The following is a 25,247-nucleotide window of genomic DNA, read 5'->3' on the forward strand; positions in this document are numbered from 1 at the left end:
GAGAAGCTAAGGGAGATAACCTTCAGCAGACTATTTTCTGGGCCCAGAGCCCAACTCTGGGGCTTGATCTCTTGATCTCACCGCCTTGAGATCCTAACCTTTGCTGAAACCAAGAGTCAGAAGCGTAACCAGTTGAGAAGCTCAGTTTTATAATAGGAAAATTGTAGGTGGTAGATTTCTAAATTCACATATGTTCTGCTGGAAAGTGACAAGCTGGATGTAACCCAAGAATTTGCCCTGTTCTTAGGTAAGGAGTGACACTGAGGCTGGATCTTACTGTGGAGAATCAGTGGTCTCCCAAAATGAAATGGACAAATAAATCATTTTACACAATTTTAATTACCTGTCGTTTCTCTAGCAAAGGACAAAACTACCATATTCTAGCCCCAAATTAAGTTAACATATTCTGAGTATTTGACGATAATAAAGATATTCTGCATAGCTTTCATAATGTTCTTGTGTCCATACACAATGTATGAAACACAGTTAAGATCAATAACTTTTGGAGGGAGATGACTTTTGATTTAGAATAATGTTTCAATAAATACCCATACAGTTTTATTTTTCTTTTATTTATTTTTTTCCAGTTTTCCTTTTGGCATGACGTTTCTAACTCTTAAATAGGCTGTAAATCCCTTCGAAACAGATTTCATTCTGAGAAGCTAAGTGGTGAAAGGTCATTTTGTCACAGGAGGAAGAAACCTTCTATCACAGCTTCTTGCTGGAATAAACTGGATGCGTCCCATTTGTGAGGCATACCAGCTTGAGGCCCCCGATGTAACTACTCCTTTTTTTCCTTCTTCCCTGTTTTTGCAAACTTCCGGTAACAGAACAGACAACACTGTGTGGTGACAAATATAGCAGCTGCCACACAGGCCAGCAGGAACCCAATCACATCCAGAGAGTGGTACTGGAACCAGGTGAGGTCATGGGAGGCCGGCCTCAGGTGTTTGGCTCCTTTGTGGCGCATGACAAACTCTATCCAGAAGACGGCTCGATCCAAGGGCTTTATAGGCTGGTCGTGGTGAATCCTTGATAATCTCATAGCGTTCTCTTTGTATCTAAACAGAAACATAAAGATACCGACATTGAAAGGAAGCTCATTTGCCTAATCGTATAATTCCCATGAAAGGTTTCTGAAAAGGGCCATACAAATGCTTCAAAATATATGTCATAGAGTTACAGAAGCAGTATGTTTTTTTTATTTGGATCCGCACTGGAGATTTGGCATTTAAATTGGAATTTTCCCATCCCCAACTATTCTGAGAAGTGAAAATGGAAGTGCAGTGAGGATAGTTTGGTCTTTTCTAACAGAGGAAATGCTATGGGCCCTTGTAACAGCTGTAAATGAGATGGTGGGAATGCCCTTGTCGAATGACCTCATGAAGCAGCAAAGGGAATTGTGTCATGGTAAATAAAATGCCACCTCACTGGTCTCTGTCTCCACTCTTCTACCCTCTACTCTTTATTTTCCATCATGTAGCCAGTCTGATTTTTGAAACCGATATCAGATCATGGCACTCCCCTGCTCAAAATTTCCATCTCGCTTCTCATTACCTTTAAAATAAAATCCAGCTATGGGTTTTGGACTATAGGATCTTACAGATACAGCCCCCTGGCAACCTCTCCTCCTGTCACTTTGTCCCATGTACACTCTGTTGCAGGCATAAAGGCCTGCTAGGAGTTCACTAAAGTTGCCAAACATGTCCTCACTTAAGCACCTTTGCACTTTCTGTCCCCTCTGTCTCTCTGCTGGACACTCTTTCCTGCAACACTCCAAAGCTGCTTCTACATCTTGATAGATGACCAGCTCTGTGTTCCATCTCAGGCTTTTCTGGGCCACACTATTAAGCACCCTTAGACATTTGGGATGTGTGTGTGTGTGCATGCGTGTGTGTGCTACTCTTTGAAACCTAGAATTTTAAAATATATTTTCCATAATAATATTTAAATATATAACATAAGAAAAATGCACATAGACTTAACTGAATAGCTCATAAATTCAAAATTAGCTAGAATATTATTGTGAAGTAGATATAATAACATACCTACCATTAAGATATTGATATGGGGTATCACACACTATCCAGGAGGATCCCATCTTCTCTGACTTTTTTAGTCATCATAGATTAGCTTTTATTATTTATGGATCAGAATAACAAGATAATACTCATTTCCTTTTGTCTTTTGTCTAATAGTTGTCGGTTAATTCTATTACTGTATAGTATTCCATTGTTTGGCACTACCGCAGAGTATTTTTTCATTTAATGATCAATGGACACTTGTGTTAACAATTTTTTAGTCTTTATTACTAAAGCTTTCATAAAAATCTTGTGTATTTCTTTAGATTTACATGTTCATACAGTTGTGTTTCTATATAATGTGAAAGTGGAATTGCTCAGAAGAAGGTTATTTAGGGTTGTGATTTCTTTATTGACTGAATTATGTAGAAGTATATTGCTTAATTTCCAAAATTTAGAGATGTTTCCATTATCTTTCTTTTTGACAATTTCTAAGTGACTTCCAGTAAGGCTGGACAGTATACTGTTGATGATTTAGATTTTCCAAATTTACTCTTGGTATATAGCCCAGCATATGGTTAATTCCAGTATCTATTCCATCCTTGACATATATGTATTCTCTGTTGTGTTATATTTGATGATGTATATGTATGTCAGATAGTTTTATTTCAAATTGAATCCTTGAAATCATTTAGGAATTTAGTCATTCCATTATCTTCTCCATCCATCCATCCTTCCTTTCCTCCTTTCTTCTTTCTTTCTTTTTTGTCTTCTTTTTCTATGTTATTAGAAAGATGTTTGAAAACTCAATATTATGACTATAGAGCTGTGTATTTGTTTTTTCTTTTGTCTACATGTGCTGCATTTTGATATTTTCATAGTAGGTGTCACCGGGTACTAATTTGTTTTGTTGTTTTGACAGATCAGTCTATGTATCGTTATGAAATATGTATCTTTATTTTTGTTAGTCATTCTGGAGTACTGTGTCTGATCGTCGCATAGGCACAACATCTTTCTAAATGGTTACTGCTAAAATAGATCATTTTCTAACTTTGTACTTAAAATCCTCTCCTATATTTCTGTGTGAACATGTCTTATAAACAGTATATAGTTTTTAAAATGCATTCTGACAACATTTGTCTTTAAATTATGTAATCTGTTTAAGTTTAATGTAAGTGCTGGCATATTTATATTTTTACCTACTGTCTCATTCTCGATTTTCTGTTCTATTTCTCCAAACTGCCATATATTTCTTTTTCTTTCTTATCTATTTAAAGTATTTTATTAGTTCATTATTCTACCATTTTCTTCTTGATAACACATTTTTCGCTAATTCTTTAGATGATACCCTCCTAATATAATATTAATACTGATAGTAGTAACAAATACCAAATTCGTGGTTACTGTGCTAGGCACTACAAATTCCCACACATTATTTTCCTGTGTAATATAGAAAATTTCTTTATTTGTCTTATCATCTTTAAAAAGTTTTCTCTTCAAAGGACACAATCAAGAAAGTGAAAAATCAAGTCAACCAGAATGGAAGAAAACATTATCAAATCATCTATCTGCTAATGTGTTATTTTCATAAAACATAAGAAGTTCTTTAATAAGGTGAGACAAATCATGAAATTTAAAAATTATCAAAGAACTGGAATAGACATTTCTCTAAAGAGGATAAATGGATGGCAACTGACATATGAAAAGATGCTTAATAACTTAGGCTCTAAGGGAAATGCTAATCAAGAGCACAAGGAGAGAGCACTTCACAACCACTGGGATGTCTATAATAAAACAGATGATAGAGGCACCTGGGTGGCTCAGTGGGTTAAGCCTCTGCCTTCAGCTCAGTTCATGATCTCAGGGTCCTGGGCTTGAGCCCTGAATCAGGCTCCCTGCTCAGTGGTGAGCCTGCTTCCTCATCTCTCTCTGCCTGTCTCTCTGCCTACTTGTGATCTCTAAAATAAATAAATAAATAAATCTTAAAAAAAAAAAAAGATGATAACAAGTATTGGTAATGATGTAAAGAACTTGAATCTCCCATACTCAGCTGTTGGAAATGTAAAATGGTGCATCTCATTTAGATATCATTTTGCAGTTCTTCACAGAGTTAACATATGACCAGCAATTCTACTCCTATAATTTCCAAAAATTTCCTTTCATTTCCAAAAGAAGTGAAAAAATTTGTTCACACAATAACATATGTTGTAATCTTTATAATTCCTAAATGTGGAAATAATCAAAATGTTCATGAACTGATGAATGAAAAATAGATTGTAATATATCCATACCATAGGATATTATTCAGCAATGCAAAACTACCACATCAGTGAAACTTGAAAATATGCCAAGTGAAAGAAGCCAGGTACAAAAGGCCATAAATTGTATGATTCCATTTGTATGAAATATACAGAATACAGCAATTAGAAGAGCCAGAAAGGAGATTGTTTACTTAAGGCAAGAGGAATGGGAAATGACTTCTAAGTCATATGCAATTCTTTTTGGGTTAATGAAAATGTCCCAAACTTAGATTATAGTCATGGCTTCATAATTCTGTAACATACTACATATGTTTGATTTTTTTGTACCTTAAATATTATGGTACATAAATCACATATTATAAAATATATTAAAATAAAAATGAAAATTAATGCTTGGGCAAAAAGATTTATAGTTTTGGAAATTTTTGTTGCTGAATTGAAAGTTATTTTACATATCTGCAAATTCTTCATTCTTTCATTCTAGGAATTCTATCATATTTTTAAAACTGTGTCCTTACAATTCCATATACAACTTTTGCATTTGCTCATATAGAAAATTGTTGTAGCCCATTAAATCAATGAGGTTAAAAAGCAACTTTGCAAAAAAATGTCTGGTTGAAAATAAAGGTAAGTTTAAGATCAGTTATACATATTAATATTTCAAAATTAGCTTCTTAAATACAGGATGAAATGCATAGTCATCATTGATAGAAGAACCTATCTCTAAATACTATTAATGAAAAAAAAACATAATACTCACGAAGGGTTATTAATGACCATCCTCAATGCATTGAGCAAATCTGTACTAGACAGTGTGTGGAAATCCAGACTGACAGCTGCTCCCTTGGCCTTCATGTGAGCAAGGTTATCAGGTTGATCCGCAAACAAGGGAATGCCCACCATTGGAATCCCATCGTTGATCGTCTCATAGATGCCATTGGTTCCACCATGAGTTACAAAGGCTTTGGTTTTTGGGTGACCTAGGATTGGATGAATCTCAGCACATTAGTAATTATAATTCTTAGGAAAAAAAAGAGAATTTAGCAACATAAGGCACATAGTATAATAAATATGAAATAGCATTAAAATGTCTTTTAGATGCCAGAGTAAGAAGAGCAAAAGTATGCTGGAGAAGTAAATTAAAATTGGTGTGGCAGTTGTAACTTGAAAAATGGTTATATGATGGCTGAACAGACAGATTGAAAGGGAAAATTCTGGATAAAGAAGAGCATTTGCAAAAAAAAAAAAAAAAAAAAAGAAAAAGAAAAAAAAGAAAAGAAAAGGAGGTGCATGTTAAAACATAGAACATAGTCTCTTAAACAGTAAAGTCACTGAAACTAACATGTAGAGTGTCAAGGCAAAAGGAAGTATGATAGTGGTGGTTCAAGTCAGGGGAAAGAAAGACTGCACTTTATCATGAAATGTATTATGACTTCATGAAAAAGATTATGGTGTTTTCCTGGAGAAAGTGTAGAGTCACTGGGAATAATTTTTCACTAGCACTAAATAGCCATGCAGAATGAGAAATGATAGGAATAAAGTGGGAGAATCAGGAGACAAAGTGATGATCCATTTAGTTATTAAAAATTTATTGGGAGAGGCAAGATTGTGGAAGAGTAAGGGACCTCATTTCATCTTGTCCCTGAATTTAGCCAGATAACTATCAAACCATTCTGACCACCTATGAATTCAACTTGAGATGTAAAAACAGATTTGCTGAAGTTCTACAAATGAAAAGTGGGCACTTTTTGCAAGGTGGGAGGTGCAGAAAAATGAATCTGAGGGTATATTCGGAAGATAGATGGTAGGGGGAGGGAGCATCCATAAGCTGGCTACCAGAAAGTGATTTAGCCCTGAAGGGCAAATTCAGACTCTTCAGAAGTATGTTCCAGGGAGAGATGTCCCTTCCTAAAAGGTGCTCAGGTGGCAAAGTGGGGCAGAATCCTAGGTGGGTCAGTGTGGTCTCAGGATTCCTGGGGTCACAGAAAGAACAGAGGTGCCTGAGCTGCAGAATTCCCAATCCATTAGAGGAGAGAAACCAGTTATGTTCAGTGAGACAGGGAGGGGGCTCTCAGCTCAGTTTGCCATAAACTGCAAACTGCACCATGATCGGGTGACCATTCTCTATGTGGGGGACCTCCAAAGGGCAGAAATGTGGTGACCCTCCACTTTTCCCTGGGAGGATCAGTGTGGTTCTGTGTGTGCAGTTTGGCACACACAGAACTGAAAACTGCTTATCCCTGAAGACTTGCTGAAGAGAAGGGGCTCTGATCTTTTAGCAACAGGGCTGGAGACTGGCATGAATCCACTTTTATTTTCATCCTCCAAAGAGGCACAGAGGGTCTTCAGTGAATAAAAGTCACATAGAGCAATCAGAAAGCTTACACTGAGCCCAGACCCTGGCAAGTTGTTGTGCAAATCTGCCCAGGCAAAGACATCTGAGAATCAGTGCAGCTGGTTCTCCTAGAAGACCAGCAGAAACAACAGGGAACACCCAATTTTTGGAGCACAGAGGTCTTTAAAACTCCAGCACTGGGAGAAAATAGTATATAGAATTCAAGAGTCATTTAACTTTTTCTCAAGAGTCATTTAACTTTCAGGTCAAAATCTCTTATTCTTTTATTCTTTTTATCTTTTCAACTGGTTTATTATGTTATTATTTTTTTAAACATATTGTTTATACGTGTGTGAGAGAGAGAATGAGCAAGGGGGAATCACAGAGGGAAAGAGAGAGAGTAGTTTCCTTGCTGAGGAGGGAACCAGATGAAGGGCTCAATCTCAAAACCTGGAGATCATGAGCTGAGCCAATGGCAATAGCTTAAGTGGCTGAGCCACCCAGGCACCACAACTGGTTTCTGATTTTATTAATTCTTTGTTTTTAAGTATTTTTTAACTTTCATTTCTAAATATACATTTTATAGATTTATTCTTCATTTTTAGCTTCCTTTCACTGTTGCAATTTTATTTTTGTTTATATAAGTTTTGCTTTCTTTACAGTTTTGCGATTTAGTGTCTTGTAATAGACCAAATCACACCCAGAACCCAGTGGATCACTATGTTTTGTCCACCTGGGAGATTATAATCTCTCTAACCACCTTTTTTTTTTTTTTTTTTAGTTTTTGACCTGTTTGGATTTGTCTAGTGTGTGTTTCATTTCAATCGTGGTTGATATTTTTTATTTTGTTGTCTCTTTCTTCCATTCTTCTCTGGGTAAAATGACTAGAAGGAGGAAATCACAACAAAAGAAAGAACTATAGGTGATACTCTCCACCATAGATATAAGCAATATGGGTATAAGTAAAATGCCAGAGCTGGAAATTAGGATAATGATGATAAAGTTACCAAGTGTGCTTGAAAAAAGCATAAAACTCACTAGAGAATCTCTTAATGCAGAAATAAAATCTAATCAGGCTTAAACTAAGAATACTTTAACTGCTATCTAAAATGGATGCTCTTACAGGTAAGGTAAATGACACAGAAGAGAGAGTCAGTGACACAGAAGAAAAGATAATGCAAAGGAAGGAAGGAAGCCAGAAAAAAGCAAGAAAAACAACTAATCAAACCAGAGGGTAAGGGGGGGACTTGATAAATGAGTGATCCCATAAATAAAGTTATATTAGAGTTTTGGGGGTCTGAGAGGAAGAGGAAGAAAGGTCCATGAGGCATATTTGAGCAAATCATGGCTGATAATTTCCCTAATCTGAGGAAGGAAACAGGCATTCAAGTCCATGAGGCACAGAGAATCACCCTGAAATCAATAAAAATAGATCAACACCTTGACACATAACAATGAAACTTGCAAATCTCAGAGACAAAAAGAAAATCCTGAAAGCAGCTTGGGACAAGACGTCCATAACCTACAAAAGTAGAGACATTAGACTTGCAGAGACCTATCCAAGAGAACTGGCAAGCCAGAAAAGACTGGCATGATATATTTAGAGTGCTAAATAAGAAAAATAGGAATCCAAGAATATTTTATCCAGCAAGCCTGTCATTCAAAATAGGAGAGAGCAAAGGTTTCCAGGACAAACAGAAACTCAAAGAATTTCTGATCACTAAACCAGTTCTAAAAGTAGTATTAAAGGTGATCCTTTAAGTGAAGAGAGTGTCCAAAAGTAACATAGACCAGACACAACAGAGACAACCTACAGAATCAGTGACTTTACAGTTAGTACAATAGCACTAAAGTCATATCTTTCAATAGTTACTCTGAATGTAAATGGGCCAAAGGGACTAATGGAAAGACACAGGGTATCAGATTACATTAAAAAAGCAAGATGCATCGATATGCTGTCTGTAAGAGACACATTTTAGACTCAAAGACACCTCCAGATTGAAAGTGAGGGGGTGGAAAACCATTTTTCATGCTAATGGGCATCAAAAGAAAGCTGGGGTGGCAATCCTCATATCAGAAAAATCAGATTTTAAACCAAAGTCTGTAGAAAGGGATGAGGAGAAACAGTATATCATAAGTAAAGGGTCTTTCCAACAAGAAGATCGAAAAATTATAAATATGTATGTTTTTAACTTGGGAGCAGTGATTTATATATGTATATTAATAATCAAATTAAAGTAACACCTTGATAGTAATACAATATAGGGAATTTCAATATCCCACTCACTGTAATGGACATCTAACTGAAGATCAACAAGGAAACAAGGGCTTTGGATGACACAGTGGATGAGATGGACTTCACAGATATATAGAGCATTCCATCTAAAGCAACAGGATACACATTCTTCTCAAGTGCACATGGAACATTCTCCAGAATAAATCACATACAGGGTCACAAATTGTTTTTCAACCCATATCAAAAGATTGGGATTATCCCTGGCATATTTTCAGGGCATGATGCTTTGAACTTGATTTCAATTACAAGAGGATGTTTGGAAGGAACTCAAACATTTGAAGGTAAAAGAGAAGTCTACTAAAGAATGAACGGTTGACCAGGATATTAAAGAAGAATTATAAAGTTGCATGGAAACCAATGAGAATAAAAACACAACTGTTCAAAACCTTTCGAATGTGGCAAAGGCAGTCCTAAGAGGGTAGTACATGGCAATGCAAGCCTTTTTTAAAAAAAAAAAAAATTAGAAAAGTCTCAAGTACACAAACTAACCTTAAAACTCTAGAAGTTGGAGGAAGAACAGCAAATAAAGATTACACCAAGCAGAAGAAAAAAACAATAACGATTAGTGCACAAATCAATGAAATAGAAACCAAAAGAGTCGAGCAGATCAATGAAATTAGAAGCTGGATCTTTCAAAGAGTTAATTACATCAAAATCCCTACCCACATTATCAAAAAGAAAGAGAAAGGACCCAAATTAATAAAATAATGAATGAAAGAGGAGAGATCATGCTCAACATCAAGGAAATAAAAATAATTTTAAGTACATGTTATGAGCAACTATATGCCAACAAATTAGGCAATCTTGAAGAAATGGCTGCATTTCTGGAAATGTATAACCTACTAAAACTGAAACAAGAAGAAATAGAAAATGTGAACACACTGATAACCAGGAAGGAAACTAAAATAATAAGAAGAAATCTCCCAACCAACAAGAGACGAGAGCCGACGGCTTCCCACAGGAGTTCTACCAAATGTTTAAGGAGAAATAATACCAGCAACAGTGTAGGAGGGTTCCCCTTTCTCCGCATCCTCCCCAGCATCTGTCATTTCCTGACTTTTTTATTTTAGCCATTCTGACTGGTGTGAGGTGATATCTTATTGTGGTTTTGATTTGTATTTCCCTGATGCCGAGTGATATGGAGCACTTTTTCATGTGTCTGTTGGCCATCTGGATGTCTTCTTTGCCATTTGCGACAACATGGATGGAACTAGAGCGTATCATGCTTAGTGAAATAAGTCAAGCAGAGAAAGACAACTATCATATGATCTCCCTGATAGGAGGAAGTGGTGATGCAACATGGGGGCTTAAGTGGGTAGGAGAAGAATAAATGAAACAAGATGGGATTGGGAGGGAGACAAACCATAAGTGACTCTTAATCTCACAAAACAAACTGAGGGTTGCCGGGGGGAGGGGGCTTGGGAGAAGGGGGTGGGATTATGGACATTGGGGAGGGTATGTGCTTTGGTGAGTGCTGTGAAGTGTGTAAACCTGGTGATTCACAGACCTGTACCCCTGGGGATAAAAATATATGTTTATAAAATAAAATAAAATAAAATAAAGAATTGAACAGGAAAAAAAAAAAACCAAGTAAAAAAAAAAAAGGAGAAATAATACCTATTCTTCTGAAGCTTTTGCAAAAAATAGAAATGGAAGGAAAACTTCTGAACTCATTTTATGAGGTCAGTGTTACCTTGATCTCCAAACCAAAGGCCCCACCAAAAAGGAGCAATACACCTGATGAACATGGATGCAAAATATCCCACCAAGATAGTAGCCAATAAGATCCAACAGTGCATTAAAATGATTATTCACCACAACAAAGTGAGATTTATTCCCGGGCTGCAAGGGTGGTTTTGCACTCACAAAATAATCAATGTAATACATCACATTAATAAAAGAAAGGGCAAGAACCATATATGTCCTTCTCTATTGATGCAGAAAAGCATTCGACAAAACACAGTATGGTTCTTGATTAAAACTCTCCAGAGTGTCGGCAGAGAGGAAACCTATCTCAATATCATAAAAGCCATCTATGAAAAGCCCACAGCAAATATCATTCTCAATGGGGGGAAAACAGAGCTTTTCCTCTAAGGTCAGGAATATGACAGGGATGCCCACTCCCACCATTTTTGTTCAACATAGTACTGGAAGTCCTAGCCTCAGCAGTCAGACAACAAAAGGAAAAAAAAAAAATGCATTCAAATTGGCAAAGAGGAAGTGAGACTCTCACTCTTCGCTGATGACATGATACCTTATGTGGAAAACCCCAAACACTCTACCCCCAAATTGCTAGAACTGATACAGGAATTCAGCCACATGGCAGGAAATAAAATCAATGTAAGGAGATCAGTTGCATTTCTATACTAACAATGATACAGAAGAAAGAGAAATTGAGGAGTCTATCCTATTTAAAACTGCACCCATGGATGGAACTAGAATGTATCATGCTTAGTGAAATAAGTCAAGCAGAGAAAGACAACTATCATATGATCTCCCTGATATGAGGAAGTGGTGATGTAACATGGGGGATTAAGTGGGTAGAAGAAGAATCAATGAAACAAGATGGAATTGGGAGGGAGACAAACCATAAGTGACTCTTAATCTCACAAAACAAACTGAAGGTTGCTGGGGGGAGGGGGTTTGGGAGAAGGGGGTGGGATTATGGACATTGGGGAGGGAGTGTGCTTTGGTGAGTGCTGTGAAGTGTGTAAACCTGGTGATTGACAGACCTGTACCCCTGGGGATAAAAATATATGTTTATAAAAAATTAAAAATTAAAAAAAAATAACAAATCTAAAAAAAAAGAAAAACTGCACCCAAAACCATAAGATACTTTGAAATAAACCTAACCAAAGAGGTAAAGGGTCTGTACTCTAAAAATTACAGAAGACTTTTGAAAGAATTTTAGGAGGACACAAAGAAATGAAAAAAAAAATATTCCATGCTCATGGATTGGAAGAATAAATATTGTTAAAAAGTCTATGGTACCCAGAACAATCTACACATCAGTGTAATCCCAATCAAAATACCATCAAAATTTTTCAAAGAGCTGGTACAGATAATCCTAAAATTTGAAGGGCTCCAGAAAAGATCCCAAATGTTGAAAAAGAAATGTTGAGAAAGGATTGTTGAAAGGAAGGTTGAAGAAAGGAATGTTGAAAAAGAAAACCAAAATTGGTGCCATCACAATTCTGGACTTTAAGCTCTATTACAAAACTGTAATCATCAAGATAGTGTGGTATTGGCACAAAAACAGATATTTAGACCAATGGAAAAGAGGAGAGAACCCCAAAATGAACCCTCAACTTTATGGCCCACTAATCTTTGACAAAGCAGGAAAGAATATGCAATGAAAAAAGGACAGTCTCTTCAATCGATTGTGCTAGGAAAATTGGACAGCCACATGTAGAAGAATGAAACTGGACTATTTCTTACACCATGCACAAAGATAAACTCAAAATGGATGAAAGGCCTAACTGTGAGACAGGAATCCACCCAAATTCTAGAGAACACAGGTCGCAACCTCTTCAACCTCAGCCACAGCACCTTCTTGCTCACATGTCTCCATTGGCAAAGGGAACAAAGCAAAAATGAACTGTTGGGACTTCACCAAGATAATACGTTCCTGCACAGCAGAGGAAAGAGGCAACCTAAAGAATGGGAGAAGATATTTGCAAATGACATATTAGATAAAGGGCTGATATACAAGATCTATAAAGAACTACATCAATACCAAAAAAAAAAAAAAAAAAAAAACAAACCCAAAAAACAAAAAAACAAATAATCCACTCAAGAAATGGGCAGAGGACCTGAAAAGACATTTCTCAAAGAAGACATAAAATTGGCAAACAGGCACATGAAAAACTGCTCAACATCCCTTGGCATCAGGGAAATACAAATCAAAACCATAGTGAGATACCACCTTACACCACTCAGAATAGCTAAAATTAACAAGACAGGAGACAACAAATGTTGGTGAGGATGTGGAGAAAGGGGAACCCTCTTACACTGTTGGTGGGAAAGCAAGCTGGTGCTGCCACTCTGGAAAATATTATGGAGGTTCCTCAAGATGTTAAAAACAGAGCTACCTTATGACACAGGAATTGCACTTCTGGGTATTTACCTCAAAGATACAAATGTGTTGATCTAAGGGAGCACTGCTATAACCCCCAGTGTTTATAGCAGCAATGTCCACAATAGCCAACCTGTAGAAAGAGCTGAGATATCCAAGGACAGATGAGTGGATAAAGATAATGTGGTATATTTATGCAATTGAATATTAGCCATCAGAAAGATTGAATACTTACCATTTACATTGATAGGGATGGAGCTGGAGGGTATTATAATGAATGAAACAAATTTCAATCAGAGAAAGACAATAATCTTATGCTTTCACCCATATGTGGAATATTAGAAACAGCACAGAGGATCATAGGAGAAGGAGGGATAACAGAATGGAAAGAAATCATACAGGGAGACAAACCTATGGTTTGTCCCTATAGGAGCATACTAAGGGTTGCTGGAGGATAGGTGGATGGGGGATGGGGTAACTGGATGATGGACATTAAGGAGGGCACTTGAAGTGATGAGCACTGGGTGTTATATGCAATTGATAAATTATTGAAAAGTACAACTGAAACTAATGATGTACTCTATGCTGGCTATTTGAATTTAAATTAAAAATTAAAAACTGAATTACCCTTGAGAAGTAACTACACCTGAAATAAAGATACTTTGATTCTGGCCATAAGGAATGTGACTGTGTATAATAACATGCCGTATCTGATCTTTCTCCCCCCAGCACTGCAAAATAAATGTAAGGAAGGTAAGTTTTGTTTTTGGACTTTTCAATAGTAAATATTCAATCAATTTGCTTCTTGGGAACTCTTATCATTTTGGTTAGCATTAGTTTTAATTTAGTGTTCTCCAGATTCTTACCAAGAAGGTCATTCTGGGGGATCCAGTCATACAGCCGAGTATTTGTTCCTAAGTTGTCTGGTTTCTTGCCAGCAAATCTCCATAGAACCTGTTAAAGAAAATTCCTTATTTCATAAGTTGAAACTTTGAAGTTATAGTGTATTAGAATTTTAAGAAATTAAGAGATAATCTAGTTAGACCTCTTTCACTGACTGATATAAATAAGGACAAAAATATTAAAAATGAGACTACCAAAATGTATAATAAAATACCCACATGTTTAACTTATTTTTATATTCAATCAGATATGAATGTAATCATGATGTTTCACACATAGAGATTAGACAAATGAGATTAACAGTGAGAAATATAAATATTTAAGAAATTTTTAGATAGTTATAATTCTAGTGCAAACAACTTGGAAATTACTAAGATCTACACATTTGTTTTGTTTTATCTATTATAATTGCTGTCATCTTCCAATGTAATATTATCTATTTATTTCTTTTGAAGTGTTACAGGAGGGAGTTCATGTATATCCACTTGTTCCATATGTTATTTTATTAGAGTTTTACATCTTTTGATATACAAAAAAGCTAAGTATGCAATCTGTTGTTTGTGCAAAATAAATATTTCTGCTTACCAGTAATTTATTAATATAAATAACTTCTCTTAGTACATAAAATTTCTTTTACATTACTAATTATTAAGCACTACCTCCAAGAAAAAGGTAGTTTTTTACATGAATCCAGATTATTAATACTATTTCTTGGTTTGGAAATTCTTTAAAGGTTACAAAGAAGAGCCTATTGGAACTTCAGAAATAACAGTGCAGCTGTTGAAAACCATCCTGAACTGTGATGATGCTACATTTTATTTAACCGATTGTTAACACTTCAGTGATGCACTACAAAACATTGATAACATGGATTAATATGAGTTCTATACCCAAGCAATTTCCATTCCCAGTACCAAAATAGATTGATTTCAGAATTCCCTTGGAATCCACATAAATTGGACGATGGTTTACATTGGTTAACACATATTTGTTATGCAAATGTTTAAGTAACTTTAGATATTAAGTGAACATTAGCATAAAGAGAAACTGTATCAGTAAACCAAAAAGTAGTTCACAAACACCCAAATACTCCAGGTGTTTTCTATATATCAGAAAATAATTTACTACTATATTTTATGTAGAAAGAGGCATTTGGAATTTTCCCTTCCTAGGCTTGTTGCTGGTTGACTCCTTAATATATTTCATTTCCTTCTTTAATCAGGAAGAGTCACTATTCTGTTAAGTTAAAGTCCTTTTGAAACCATGTATTACTAAGCTCAGGGTTACCTTGAGGGGTGGACTCATCTCCTCCCTTTTCATTTATTTTACTCTTAACAGGGTCCACTCCACCATTTGTGTCAGTTTTTCTCTTTCCCTGAATCATCTAGGCTGGGCGATTGCCAAAACATAGCTTGGTGAGCCTTGGCCGCCCTTTCTCAGAACAGCATACTGAGTAGGCTTTTTTCAAAAATTTAGTGGAAGGAAAAGAAACCTGGATTATCCAGCAAGCATAAACTGCATGAAGGTTTTCAGACTTTTATCAGTTCCTGCTTAACATAACTGTTGAAATTTAACTCCTTTCAGAGAACATCTATGTGTTTTTCAGTGCCCTTGGAAATCCTGTAAGGAGAAGAAGGGAATGACAGAACAGAATTTGGTGATTTCTATATCTACCCACGATACATTATAATAGCAAATGTTACACTGTATCTCCTAAATATATTCCTCCCAAATATCTTTCTTTCTGACCTCAATGTTAATGCCATAGTTATTGTCAAAACACCTTCTGTACTACTTTACCATCTGCCACGTATATTTTGCTCATCTCTGAGATAAATTGGAGCTGTCATCATGGTTTCCATGCCATGAAGGAAAGGGTAAATAAAATAAACTCTTTACACAGTTTAAGAGACTCATTAAGTAGTTGTATAGCATTAAGTTACTTTATCTAACCTTTTGTGGAATCTGTGCAAGGGCTGATGCAATCACATTGGCTTTTTCCTCTGGCAGGTTAGTGATCATAGACCCTAGTGTAAACACCACAATACCATTTTCTCCAGAGCTCTGGACAAACTCTTCCATTTCCTGTGAAGAAAAAATTTGTTCGATTACAAAAGGAGAACACCATAGCAAACACTATTAAACAAATTTCTATGGGGGTGCCTGGATGGCTTAGTCAATTAAATATATGACTCTTGATTTTATCTCAGGTCATGATCTCAGGGTTGGGTGATTGAGCCCTGAGGCTGGCTCTACACTCAGTGCAGAATCTGCGTAGAGCATCTGCTGGTCTTCTTTCTTTCTCTCTCGACTCCCCTCCCCGATTCCCCATCTCTCTTTCAAATAAACAAATCTCAAAAAAAAAAAAAAAATCTTCAAGCAGCTAAGGAGCTATAACAAATAGTACCAGGAGTTATTAAAGTAATGTCTGTTTTTATCTTTAAACTGTGGTGAAATACACACAAAAAAGTACCATTTTAACTATTCCTGGGTATGCAGTCAATATGTCTATATTTACATTGCTGGATAACCAATCCCAGAACTTTTTCATCTTGCTAAACTGAAATTCTGTGTCCATTACATAACAATTTCTCACTCCCTCGTTCACCATCTTTAATAATCATCATTATACCTTGTATTTCTATGAATCTGACTAATCCGCATATCTCGTGTAACAGTGTAATCATACCATATCTGTCTTTTTGTGATAGCTCCCTTTCACTTTCTGTAACATCCTGAAGCTTTTCCACTTTAGAGTATGTGTTAGACGTTTCTTCTGTTTTATGACTTTATAGTTATGGATTTATCTGTTCCTGGACACTTGTGTCAGGCTGAATAGAACTTTTGCCAGTTTTACCTCAGGATTTAGACTTTGAGAAAGTTACCATACGCACTTAAACATTTTGCAATCAAAATTGGTATTAGGTTAACCCTCAAATAAGATCTTAGTTTCATCTTATTACCAATAAAAAGGTGGACAACGAGATGTTGAAGAGACCACAAAATCATTCAGTAAGGGATGCTTGTTTTTCTTATGTCTTAAGGTAAATTATCAATTTAAAACATATTACCTTATTGCTTTCTTTCATAAAGTATCATTTAATACACTAACAGAATCATTTTGAAATTTCATGCTTTGAATATTTTTCAGGTATAAGTGGTAGAAATAATTTGGTCCTTATTAAATATGCAGAATTTGTGGTCCTTACTATATACAAAATGTAGTTTTTTCTATGCTCATTTTGTTGAGAACCATGTTTCTCCAATGATTTTTTTTTAAGATTTTATTTATTTGTTTGTCAGTGGAAACAACACAAGCAGGCAGAGTGTCAGGCAGAGACAGAGGGAGAAGCAGGCTCCCCGCTGAGCAAGGAGCCCAAAGCAGGAGTCTATCCCAAGACCCTGGGATCATGACCTGAGCAGAAGGCAGCCGCTTAACTGACTGAGCCACCCAGGCGTCCCTCCCACAATGATCTTTACTGAGATTTTATCCAGCCTTGGTGTGTAGCAGAAAACACGTGTTCTCATTGGCTAAGCAAACCCATTAATGCTCTAAGATGTCAAGCCTTGGGACTCAAATGAGGAATAGTGTAAATGTTGGAGTGACAGCAAGTGAACATTGGATTTGACTGTAGATACTGTTGGGACACACAAACATTGTTGAGGAATGATATTTCTAAGTAGAATACTAGTTAAATGCTTCAGAGCAAATAAAACAAAAGAGACAGGAATCACTTACCTTAGGCAGGGGTTTGGCAGGTTTACAGTGGAGTCCTCCAACAAACTCAAAATTTGGTAGGAGAGGGCGAGGAAATTCAATATCCCAGTAGGTTCGAATGAGCCATATTTGAGCTTTCCCCCTTAACTCAGATAATGTAGTGGGTCTTCCTGAAGGGAAAAACAAACATCACATTAGAAAGAGAAAGGGGAAAAACTATATGATCATTTCCATATATGCAGAAAAAGCATTTGACAAAGATACACATCTATTCATGATAAAAAGTCACAACAAAGTTGGTTTAGAGGGAACACACCTCAACAAAATAAAGGATTTGTATGAAAAACCCACAGTGGACGTCATATTCAATGAGGAACAACTGAGAGCTTTCCCCCCAAAGTCAGGAACAAGACAAGAATGTCCACTCTTATGCCTTTTATTCAACATAGTACTATATGTTATGGCTATTGCAATCAGACAACAACAACAAAAAAAGAAAATCCATTCAAATTGGTAAGGAAGAAGCAAAAACTTCACTATTTGCAGATGGCATGATATTATAGAAAACCCTGAAGAAAGAGTTAGTGTCCAAAATATATAAAGAACTTATACAACTCAATACCCCAAAACCAAATAATTCAATTTAAAAAAGGATAGAATACATGAACACACATTTCTCCAAAGAAGGCATACACTTGGCCAAAAGACACAGGAAAGATGCTCAATACCGCTTATCAGGGAAATACAAATCAAAACTCCAATGAGATATCACCTCACATCTTTCAGAATGGCTAAAATCAAAGCCACAAGAAACAAGTGTGGAGGTTTCTCAAAAAGTTAAAAATAGAAGTACCTTATGATTCAGTAATTGCACTACTAGGTATTTACCCAAAGCATACAAAAATACGTATTCGAAGGGATACATGTACTCCAATGTTTACAGCAGCATTATCTACAGTAGCCAAATTATGGAAGCAGCTTAAGTGTTCATCAGCTGATGAATGGCTAAAGAAGAAGTGGTATATTTTTACAACAAATATTACCCAGCCATAAAAAAAGAACGAGATCTTAGGACACCCATCTGGCTCACTTTGTTAAGCATCCAACTCTTGGTTTTGGCTCAGGTCCTGATCTAGTGGTCGTGGGATGGAGCCCCACATGGGGCTCTGTGCTCAGTGTGGAGTATACTTCAGATTCTCTTTCTCTCTTTTTCCCTCTCTCTCCCTCAAATAAAGAAATAAAATATTCTTAAAAAAATGAAATCTCACAATTTGTAATGACATGGATGTAGCTAGATACTGTTATGCTAAGTAAAATAAGTTAATTAGAGAAAGACAAATATCATATGATTTTACTTATATGTAGAATTTAAGAATCCAAACAAAAAAGCCAAAGACAAAAAGAGAGAGAGAGAGGCCACAAAAGAAATAGACTCTTCAGTATAAAGAACGAACTGTATTACTAGAGGCACTGTGGGTAAGTGGATGGGTTCGATAGGTGATGAGGGATTAAGGAGGACACTTTGGATGGGCACAGAGTGATGTACAGAATTGTTGAATAACTATATTGTACACCTGAAACTAATATAACACTCTGTTAATTATACCGGAATTAAAATGAAAATTAAAACTTGATGTCAGGATATAAAATCAATGCACAGAAATCCGTTGCATTTTTATACACCAACAGCAAGACAGAAGAAAGAGAAATTAAGGAGTGAATCCCATTTACAATTGCACCCAAAACCATAAGATACCTAGGAATAAACCTAAACAAAGAGATAAAGAACCTGTACTCAGAAAACTATAAAGTACTTATGAAAGAAATAGAGGAAGACACAAAGAAATGGAAAAACGTCCATGCTCATGGATTGTAAGTACAAATATTGTGAAAATTTCTATGATACATAAAGTAATCTACACATTTAATGCAATCCCTATCAAAATACCATCAATTTTTCCCCAAAGAAATGGAACGAATAATCATAAAATCTTTATGAAACCAGAAAAGTCTCCAAATAGCCAGAGAAATGTTGAAAAAGAACGCCAAAAACAGACGCATAGATCAATGGAACAAAATAAAGAGCCCAGAAATAGACCCTAACTTCTATGGTCAACGAATCTTTAACAAAGCAGGAAAGAATGTCCAATGGAAAAAAGACAGTCTCTCCAATAAATGGTGTTGTGAAAATTGGACAGCCACATGCAGAAGAATGAAAATGGGTCATTTCCTTACACCACACACAAAAATAGACTGCAAATGGATGAAAGACCTCAATGTGAGAAAGGAATCCATCAAAGTCCTTGAGGAGAACATGAGCAGCAACCACTTTGACCTCAGCCACAGCAACTTCTTCCTAGAAATATCACCAGAGGCAAGGGAAACAAGGGGGAAAATGAACTATTGGGAATTTATCAAGATCAAATCTTTTGTAGAGAGTTAAATGGATAAAGAAGATGTGGTGTATGCATGTGTGTGTGTGTGTGTGTGTGTGTGTATACATACACAAATGTATATACACACACACACACATATATATATATGTGTGTGTATATACACACACACACACACACACATATATATATATGCAATGGAATACTATCCAGCCATCAAAAGAATTGAAATCTTGTCATTTGCAATGACAGTATGGAACTAGAGGGTAGTATACTAAGCAAAATAAGTCAGTCAGAGAAAGACAATAATCATGTGACCTCTCTGATATGAGGAATTTGAGAGAAAAGGTGGGGGTTTCAGGGGTAGTGATGGAAAAAATGAAACAAAATGGAATCAGGAAGGAGAAAAACCATAAGAGACTTTTAATCTCATGAAACAAACTGAGGGATGCTGGTGGGTGGAGAGGTAGGGATAGGGTGGCTGGGTTATGGACATTGGGGAGGGTATATAGTATGCAGAGTGCTGTGAAGTGTATAAGACTGACGATTCAGACCTGTAACCCTCTGGCAAATAATACATTATAGGTTAATACAAAATATTAAAACTTGGTAGAAAAATAAAAGTAACTAAATAAATAAGTAAAAAAAAAACCTACAACAAGCAACAGGTAGAGGAAATAAGAGTAATGCATTGTGAATATACTAGCGTATTTTCTGAAGGGAATTTGGAATAATTTATTGAAAAATGTTTCAAAGTATTTGTAGTTTGATAATAGAACACATATATGATACAAACATGTATAATGATGCAAATATATATTTACATACTTATAATGTTGTTCCTATGTATATATGAAAGACAATGTGTAAGTCTCATTTTTAACATCACAGTATTACATTCACAATCATAAACAACTATTAAACCTAAGCCACTATCAAATTAAACATGCATTTATTTCCTTTGAAATGCTGCAAAAGTAACAGATGCAAATGTAAACAGTTATTTGAGCTCCCCAATCAATTAAACAATGGAAATACCTTCCTTAGAGTACTCAGTCTCATTTCTATAATTTAGCAAGCTATTCCCTTGATCCTAGATTTTCCAAAAAAACTGTGAAGTTTTGAAAATATGACTTGATTCCTCATAATCACCATTGCCCTTAGTTCACATTAGGAGCATAATAATATCTGTTTATTAAATAATATTTGCAAATAACAGCTGAAATATTTTCATCAAGTATGGAAATAGATATGTGCACTATTAATTTTGACTAATTTTTTCTTTAATGGAGTAACATAGTTTTCAAAAAATGTGAACTATTAATGTGTATGTGTACCCTTCAACAAGATTTTAGGCCTTTAAAGCATGATTTATAAGCCCTGGTGAAAGAATTTGTGATCATTAGAAACTTCTTATTATAGATATCTGAGTCTGGGATAGAGCCAATATTTCTTCCAGTTATGAAGGAATCTTTGAGGTAATATGACAAAATATTATTATTTTTTAAATTAAAAAAGGGAAACAAGTGGAAATATATCCTCAATACTCTATAGACAGTTGTACGAGAAAAATGTGACTCATCAATTAACATCTCTGCTTTCATCAAGATAGTGAAATTTCTAATGTCTTTTTTAAAAAAGATTTTATCTGTTTTACAGAGAAAGAGAGCAGAAGCAGGGGAAGAGACAGGCAGAGCAAGAGGGAGGAACAGGCTCCCTGCTGAGAGAGAGCCCAATTCAGGGCTCAATTTGAGGACCCTGGGATCATGACCTGAGCTGAAGGCAGACGCTTAAACAACTGAGCCATCCAGGAACCCTCCTAATGTCTTTTTTTTTTTTTTAATGAAAAAGTAAAGTAAAATGGATATGTAGGAAATAGGCACAGCAGAGAGGATTTTTAAGGCAGTGAAACTACTCTGATATAATAGTGGTGTATACATATCATTATAAATTTGCTAAAACCTATAGAATATACACCACCAAAAGCGAACTCCACTATAAATTATAGACTTTGGATCGATAATAATGCGTCCATGTAGGTTCATCAGTTGTAACAAATGTACCACTCCGGTGGGGATGCTGATAATGGGGAACCTTATGCATGTGTGGGGGCAAGGGTTATCTGGGAAATCTTGACTCCATATGCTGTCATTTAAAATTATTCTAAAAAGTAAAGCATATCAAAAGTAATATTTTCAACTTGTATTTAATAAATAACAAAGGAAGTTTAAAACACTTTATCCAGAAAAAAGTAAAAAAAATTAAAAGTATTACAAACACAATGAATAGATATGTAATTGCTTCAAGAAATCCTTAGTGCTTTAATTTGTGGTTATTGAATTCCTGGAGTGTAATGTACTCAATAATGGATGACATAGTTGGAACTGGTCCTGTCATATATGTCTTTCCATAATATTTGTGAGACTGGAAGATCATTTTATATTATCCTTTCATCATTTCATTTATAAAAGACAAATTCCTCTGACTTAATACAAACTCACCTTCCTGTGCACTAGGAATTAAGACTTCGTGCTACCAATTAGAAACATGACTTACCTAGTACTTCACTGTAAAACTGATCCCAACTCTTCTCCTTATAAGTTTGGAACCAAAAGTCAAAATAAAGCACATATATCATGTTTTTTACTCTCTCCATGAATGTCATTTGATCACTTAATTCTGACAAAATCACAGGCACATAGGACGGAGGAAAAGAAAGTCCTCCACTTTGCTTTTCAAATGCATAGCCAGGAGAGAAGCGAAGACTGTACACTAAAGGTATTCTAAGTAGCTCAGCCAGCAGCTCACCACAGGGTCCAATGGTGTCTGCAAGAATGACATCAAACCTCGATTCTTGTAGTTTGGTCATGAGCTTCCTGTTCAAAACTGCATCTTCACAGAGCTTTTGAAGACAGTCAGAAAATTTCCACAAAATTTCTTGCATTTGTGAAAAATATGTCCAAAATGTATTTCTTGGCAAGTTATATATCCACATATCGAGCGTTTTGCTGAAAAAATTCTTAAAATCATCTTTAAGTATGGATGTAGGGAAAGTCTCATACTTGATAGCAGATGATATGTTTGGATTAATAAGAATGGAAGCTGCAGATGTCAGAACAGTCACTTCGTGACCTCTCTGGACAAGTTCATTGAGGATTGTTTTTATATTGATCCAGTGGCTGTATTCTGTGGGCCACACCAGCACCTTTCCACAACTCCCAGAGCTGAAGAAACAACTGAGCTGTAGCAGCAGCAGAACGGAAATCCACTTCATAGACATCCTGGTGGAATGCAATGCTTCTTTGCAAATCATTGTTTCCTTGTCCCACTGCTTGTATATAAAGTCAAGGAGAAATCAATCAGTAAGTTAAAGTATAACTCTTACATTTCAAAGTAAACACATTATATGAATAGTCAGATTATTTGGATGGCATAAAGAAAACGGCAAAGGCAGATGATTTCATTTGTATACACAAGTGTTTAATATCTGTTTGATCCTTATAAGTTCTATCATCTGACTAAGAGCCAATGACCTAACATGTGCAAGTTATCTGTCTTTTGTAATATATTTTGGAAGAACACTAGTGATAGTGGTGAGAGGTCACTGTCTGCAGTCCCATTAACAGAAGAATTAAAGTTATTTTGCAGGTGAATATTATTTCATGGATATGATGGTTCAAGAGATTTTTGTTTTGTTTTGTTCATAAAAATTTTGGTTGACATGTAATTCATATGCTATACAAGTGTCAGATTTTAAGTGTACAATTCAGTGGTTTACATTATATTCACAGAATTGTGTAACCACCATGATGATCAATTTTAGAACACTTTTATCATCCGAAATGGGAACTTTTACCCTCTAATGAAACTGCATTTTCTGCATCTCCCAGCTCTAGTCAACATTTTATCTACTTTTTGTCATATTTATTGTCTGTTCTGTGTATTTCATACAAATGAAATTATACATCATATTGTCTTTTGTGACTGGCTCCCTTATTTAGCATAATTTCTTATATTAAAAGCTTATTTTCTGAGTTTATTGAGATATCATTGATATAACATTGTGCATATTTAAGGTGTACAACATGCTGACTTGCTTCATTTATATACTGTGAAAAGTTTGCACCACAGGATTATTTAACACATCCAACACCTCATGAGTTTGTGTGTGTGTGTGTGTATGGTGAGGGCTTTTTAAAAATCTTCTTTTATTACTTTTTTTTAAAGCATAGTTAACACACAATGTTACATTAGTCTCAGGCTACAACATAGTGACTCAGCAAGTCTATCTGCTATGCTCTTCTCACAAGTGTAGATTCCATTTGTCAGTACACAACTATTAACAATAACTTTGACTATATTCCTTATGTTATACCTTTTATCCTCCTGACATTCATTTAATAACTGGAAGCCTGTATCTCCTACTCTCCTTACCCATTTTGCATTCCCTTTCTTGTGTTTTTTTTTTTTTAATTTTATTTATTTATTTGATAGAGATCACAAGCAGGCAGAAAGGTAGGCAGAGAGAGGAGGAAGCAGGCTCCCTGCTGAGCAGAGAGCCTGATGCGGGGCTTGATCCCAGGACTCTGGGATCATGACCTCAGCGGAAGGCAGAGGCTTTAACCCACTGAGCCACCAAGGCTTTCCCCCGCCTTTTTTTAGCAACCGTCAGTTCTCTGTATTGATGAGTCTTTCTGCTTTTGTTCTTCTTCTTTTTTTTTTAGGTTCTGTGTATAAGTGGTATCATATGATATTTGTCTTTCTCCCTCTGACTTACTTCTCTTAGCGTTAATACAGACTGTGGTCTGTTCATGTTATCACAAATGGTAAGTTAACATTATTTTTTTTACACTGGAATGATATTGCATTGTCTACATATACTACATCTTCTTTATCCATTGATTTGTTAATGGACACTTGGGTTGCTTCCATATGCTGGCTATGGCAAATCATGCTACAGTAAACATAGGGTGCATATCTCTTTTTGAATTAGTTCTTTTGTTTTCTTTAAGTAAATGCCAAGTGTTGGAATTACTGGATCATATGATTTTTTCTTTTTCTCTAGCTTTATTGTAATAATACAGTATATAATACATAGCACATTAAAAGTACGTGGAGTTTTTTTATGTGCCCCCCTTTATTTCCCCTCCTCCTTCTCTTCCTTCCTCTCTTTCTCCTTCCTCTGAAGAAGGCTCCATGCCCAATGTGGGGCTTGAACTCATGACCCTGAGACCAATAGCTGCAG

At 35.7% G+C, this 25,247-nt stretch overlaps 1 protein-coding gene across 1 annotated transcript; it reads right to left on the reverse strand.

The window, feature by feature from the left end:
* Nucleotides 1–553: 553 nt before the first annotated feature.
* LOC132006819 (UDP-glucuronosyltransferase 2B31-like) lies at nucleotides 554–23,310 on the reverse strand. The gene is made up of 6 exons (XM_059384858.1): nucleotides 22,559–23,310; nucleotides 17,631–17,779; nucleotides 15,845–15,976; nucleotides 13,855–13,942; nucleotides 5,043–5,262; nucleotides 554–1,061 (listed from the first exon to the last, which is right to left on the reverse strand). Exons 1-6 carry the CDS (start codon nucleotides 23,280–23,282, stop codon nucleotides 782–784), a joined length of 1,593 nt encoding a protein of 530 aa, XP_059240841.1. The 5' UTR covers nucleotides 23,283–23,310; the 3' UTR covers nucleotides 554–781.
* Between the last annotated feature and the right edge of the window lie 1,937 nt (nucleotides 23,311–25,247).

The sequence above is a fragment of the Mustela nigripes genome, chromosome 1 (assembly GCF_022355385.1).
Source record: "Mustela nigripes isolate SB6536 chromosome 1, MUSNIG.SB6536, whole genome shotgun sequence".
Lineage (NCBI taxonomy): Eukaryota > Metazoa > Chordata > Mammalia > Carnivora > Mustelidae > Mustela > Mustela nigripes.

What these genes read in the sequence shown, in the direction of transcription:
- LOC132006819 (XM_059384858.1), bottom strand. Translation starts at nt 23,282, where the DNA reads ATGTCTATGAAGTGGATTTCCGTTCTGCTGCTGCTACAGCTCAGTTGT. An exon ending in GTTTTACAGTGAAGTACTAG is followed by an intron (nt 17,780 to 22,558) that starts GTAAGTCATGTT and finishes TTTTCCCTTCAG; the next exon opens with GAAGACCCACTACATTATCT. An exon ending in CCCCCAGAATGACCTTCTTG is followed by an intron (nt 5,263 to 13,854) that starts GTAAGAATCTGG and finishes ATCCAATCCTAG; the next exon opens with GTCACCCAAAAACCAAAGCC.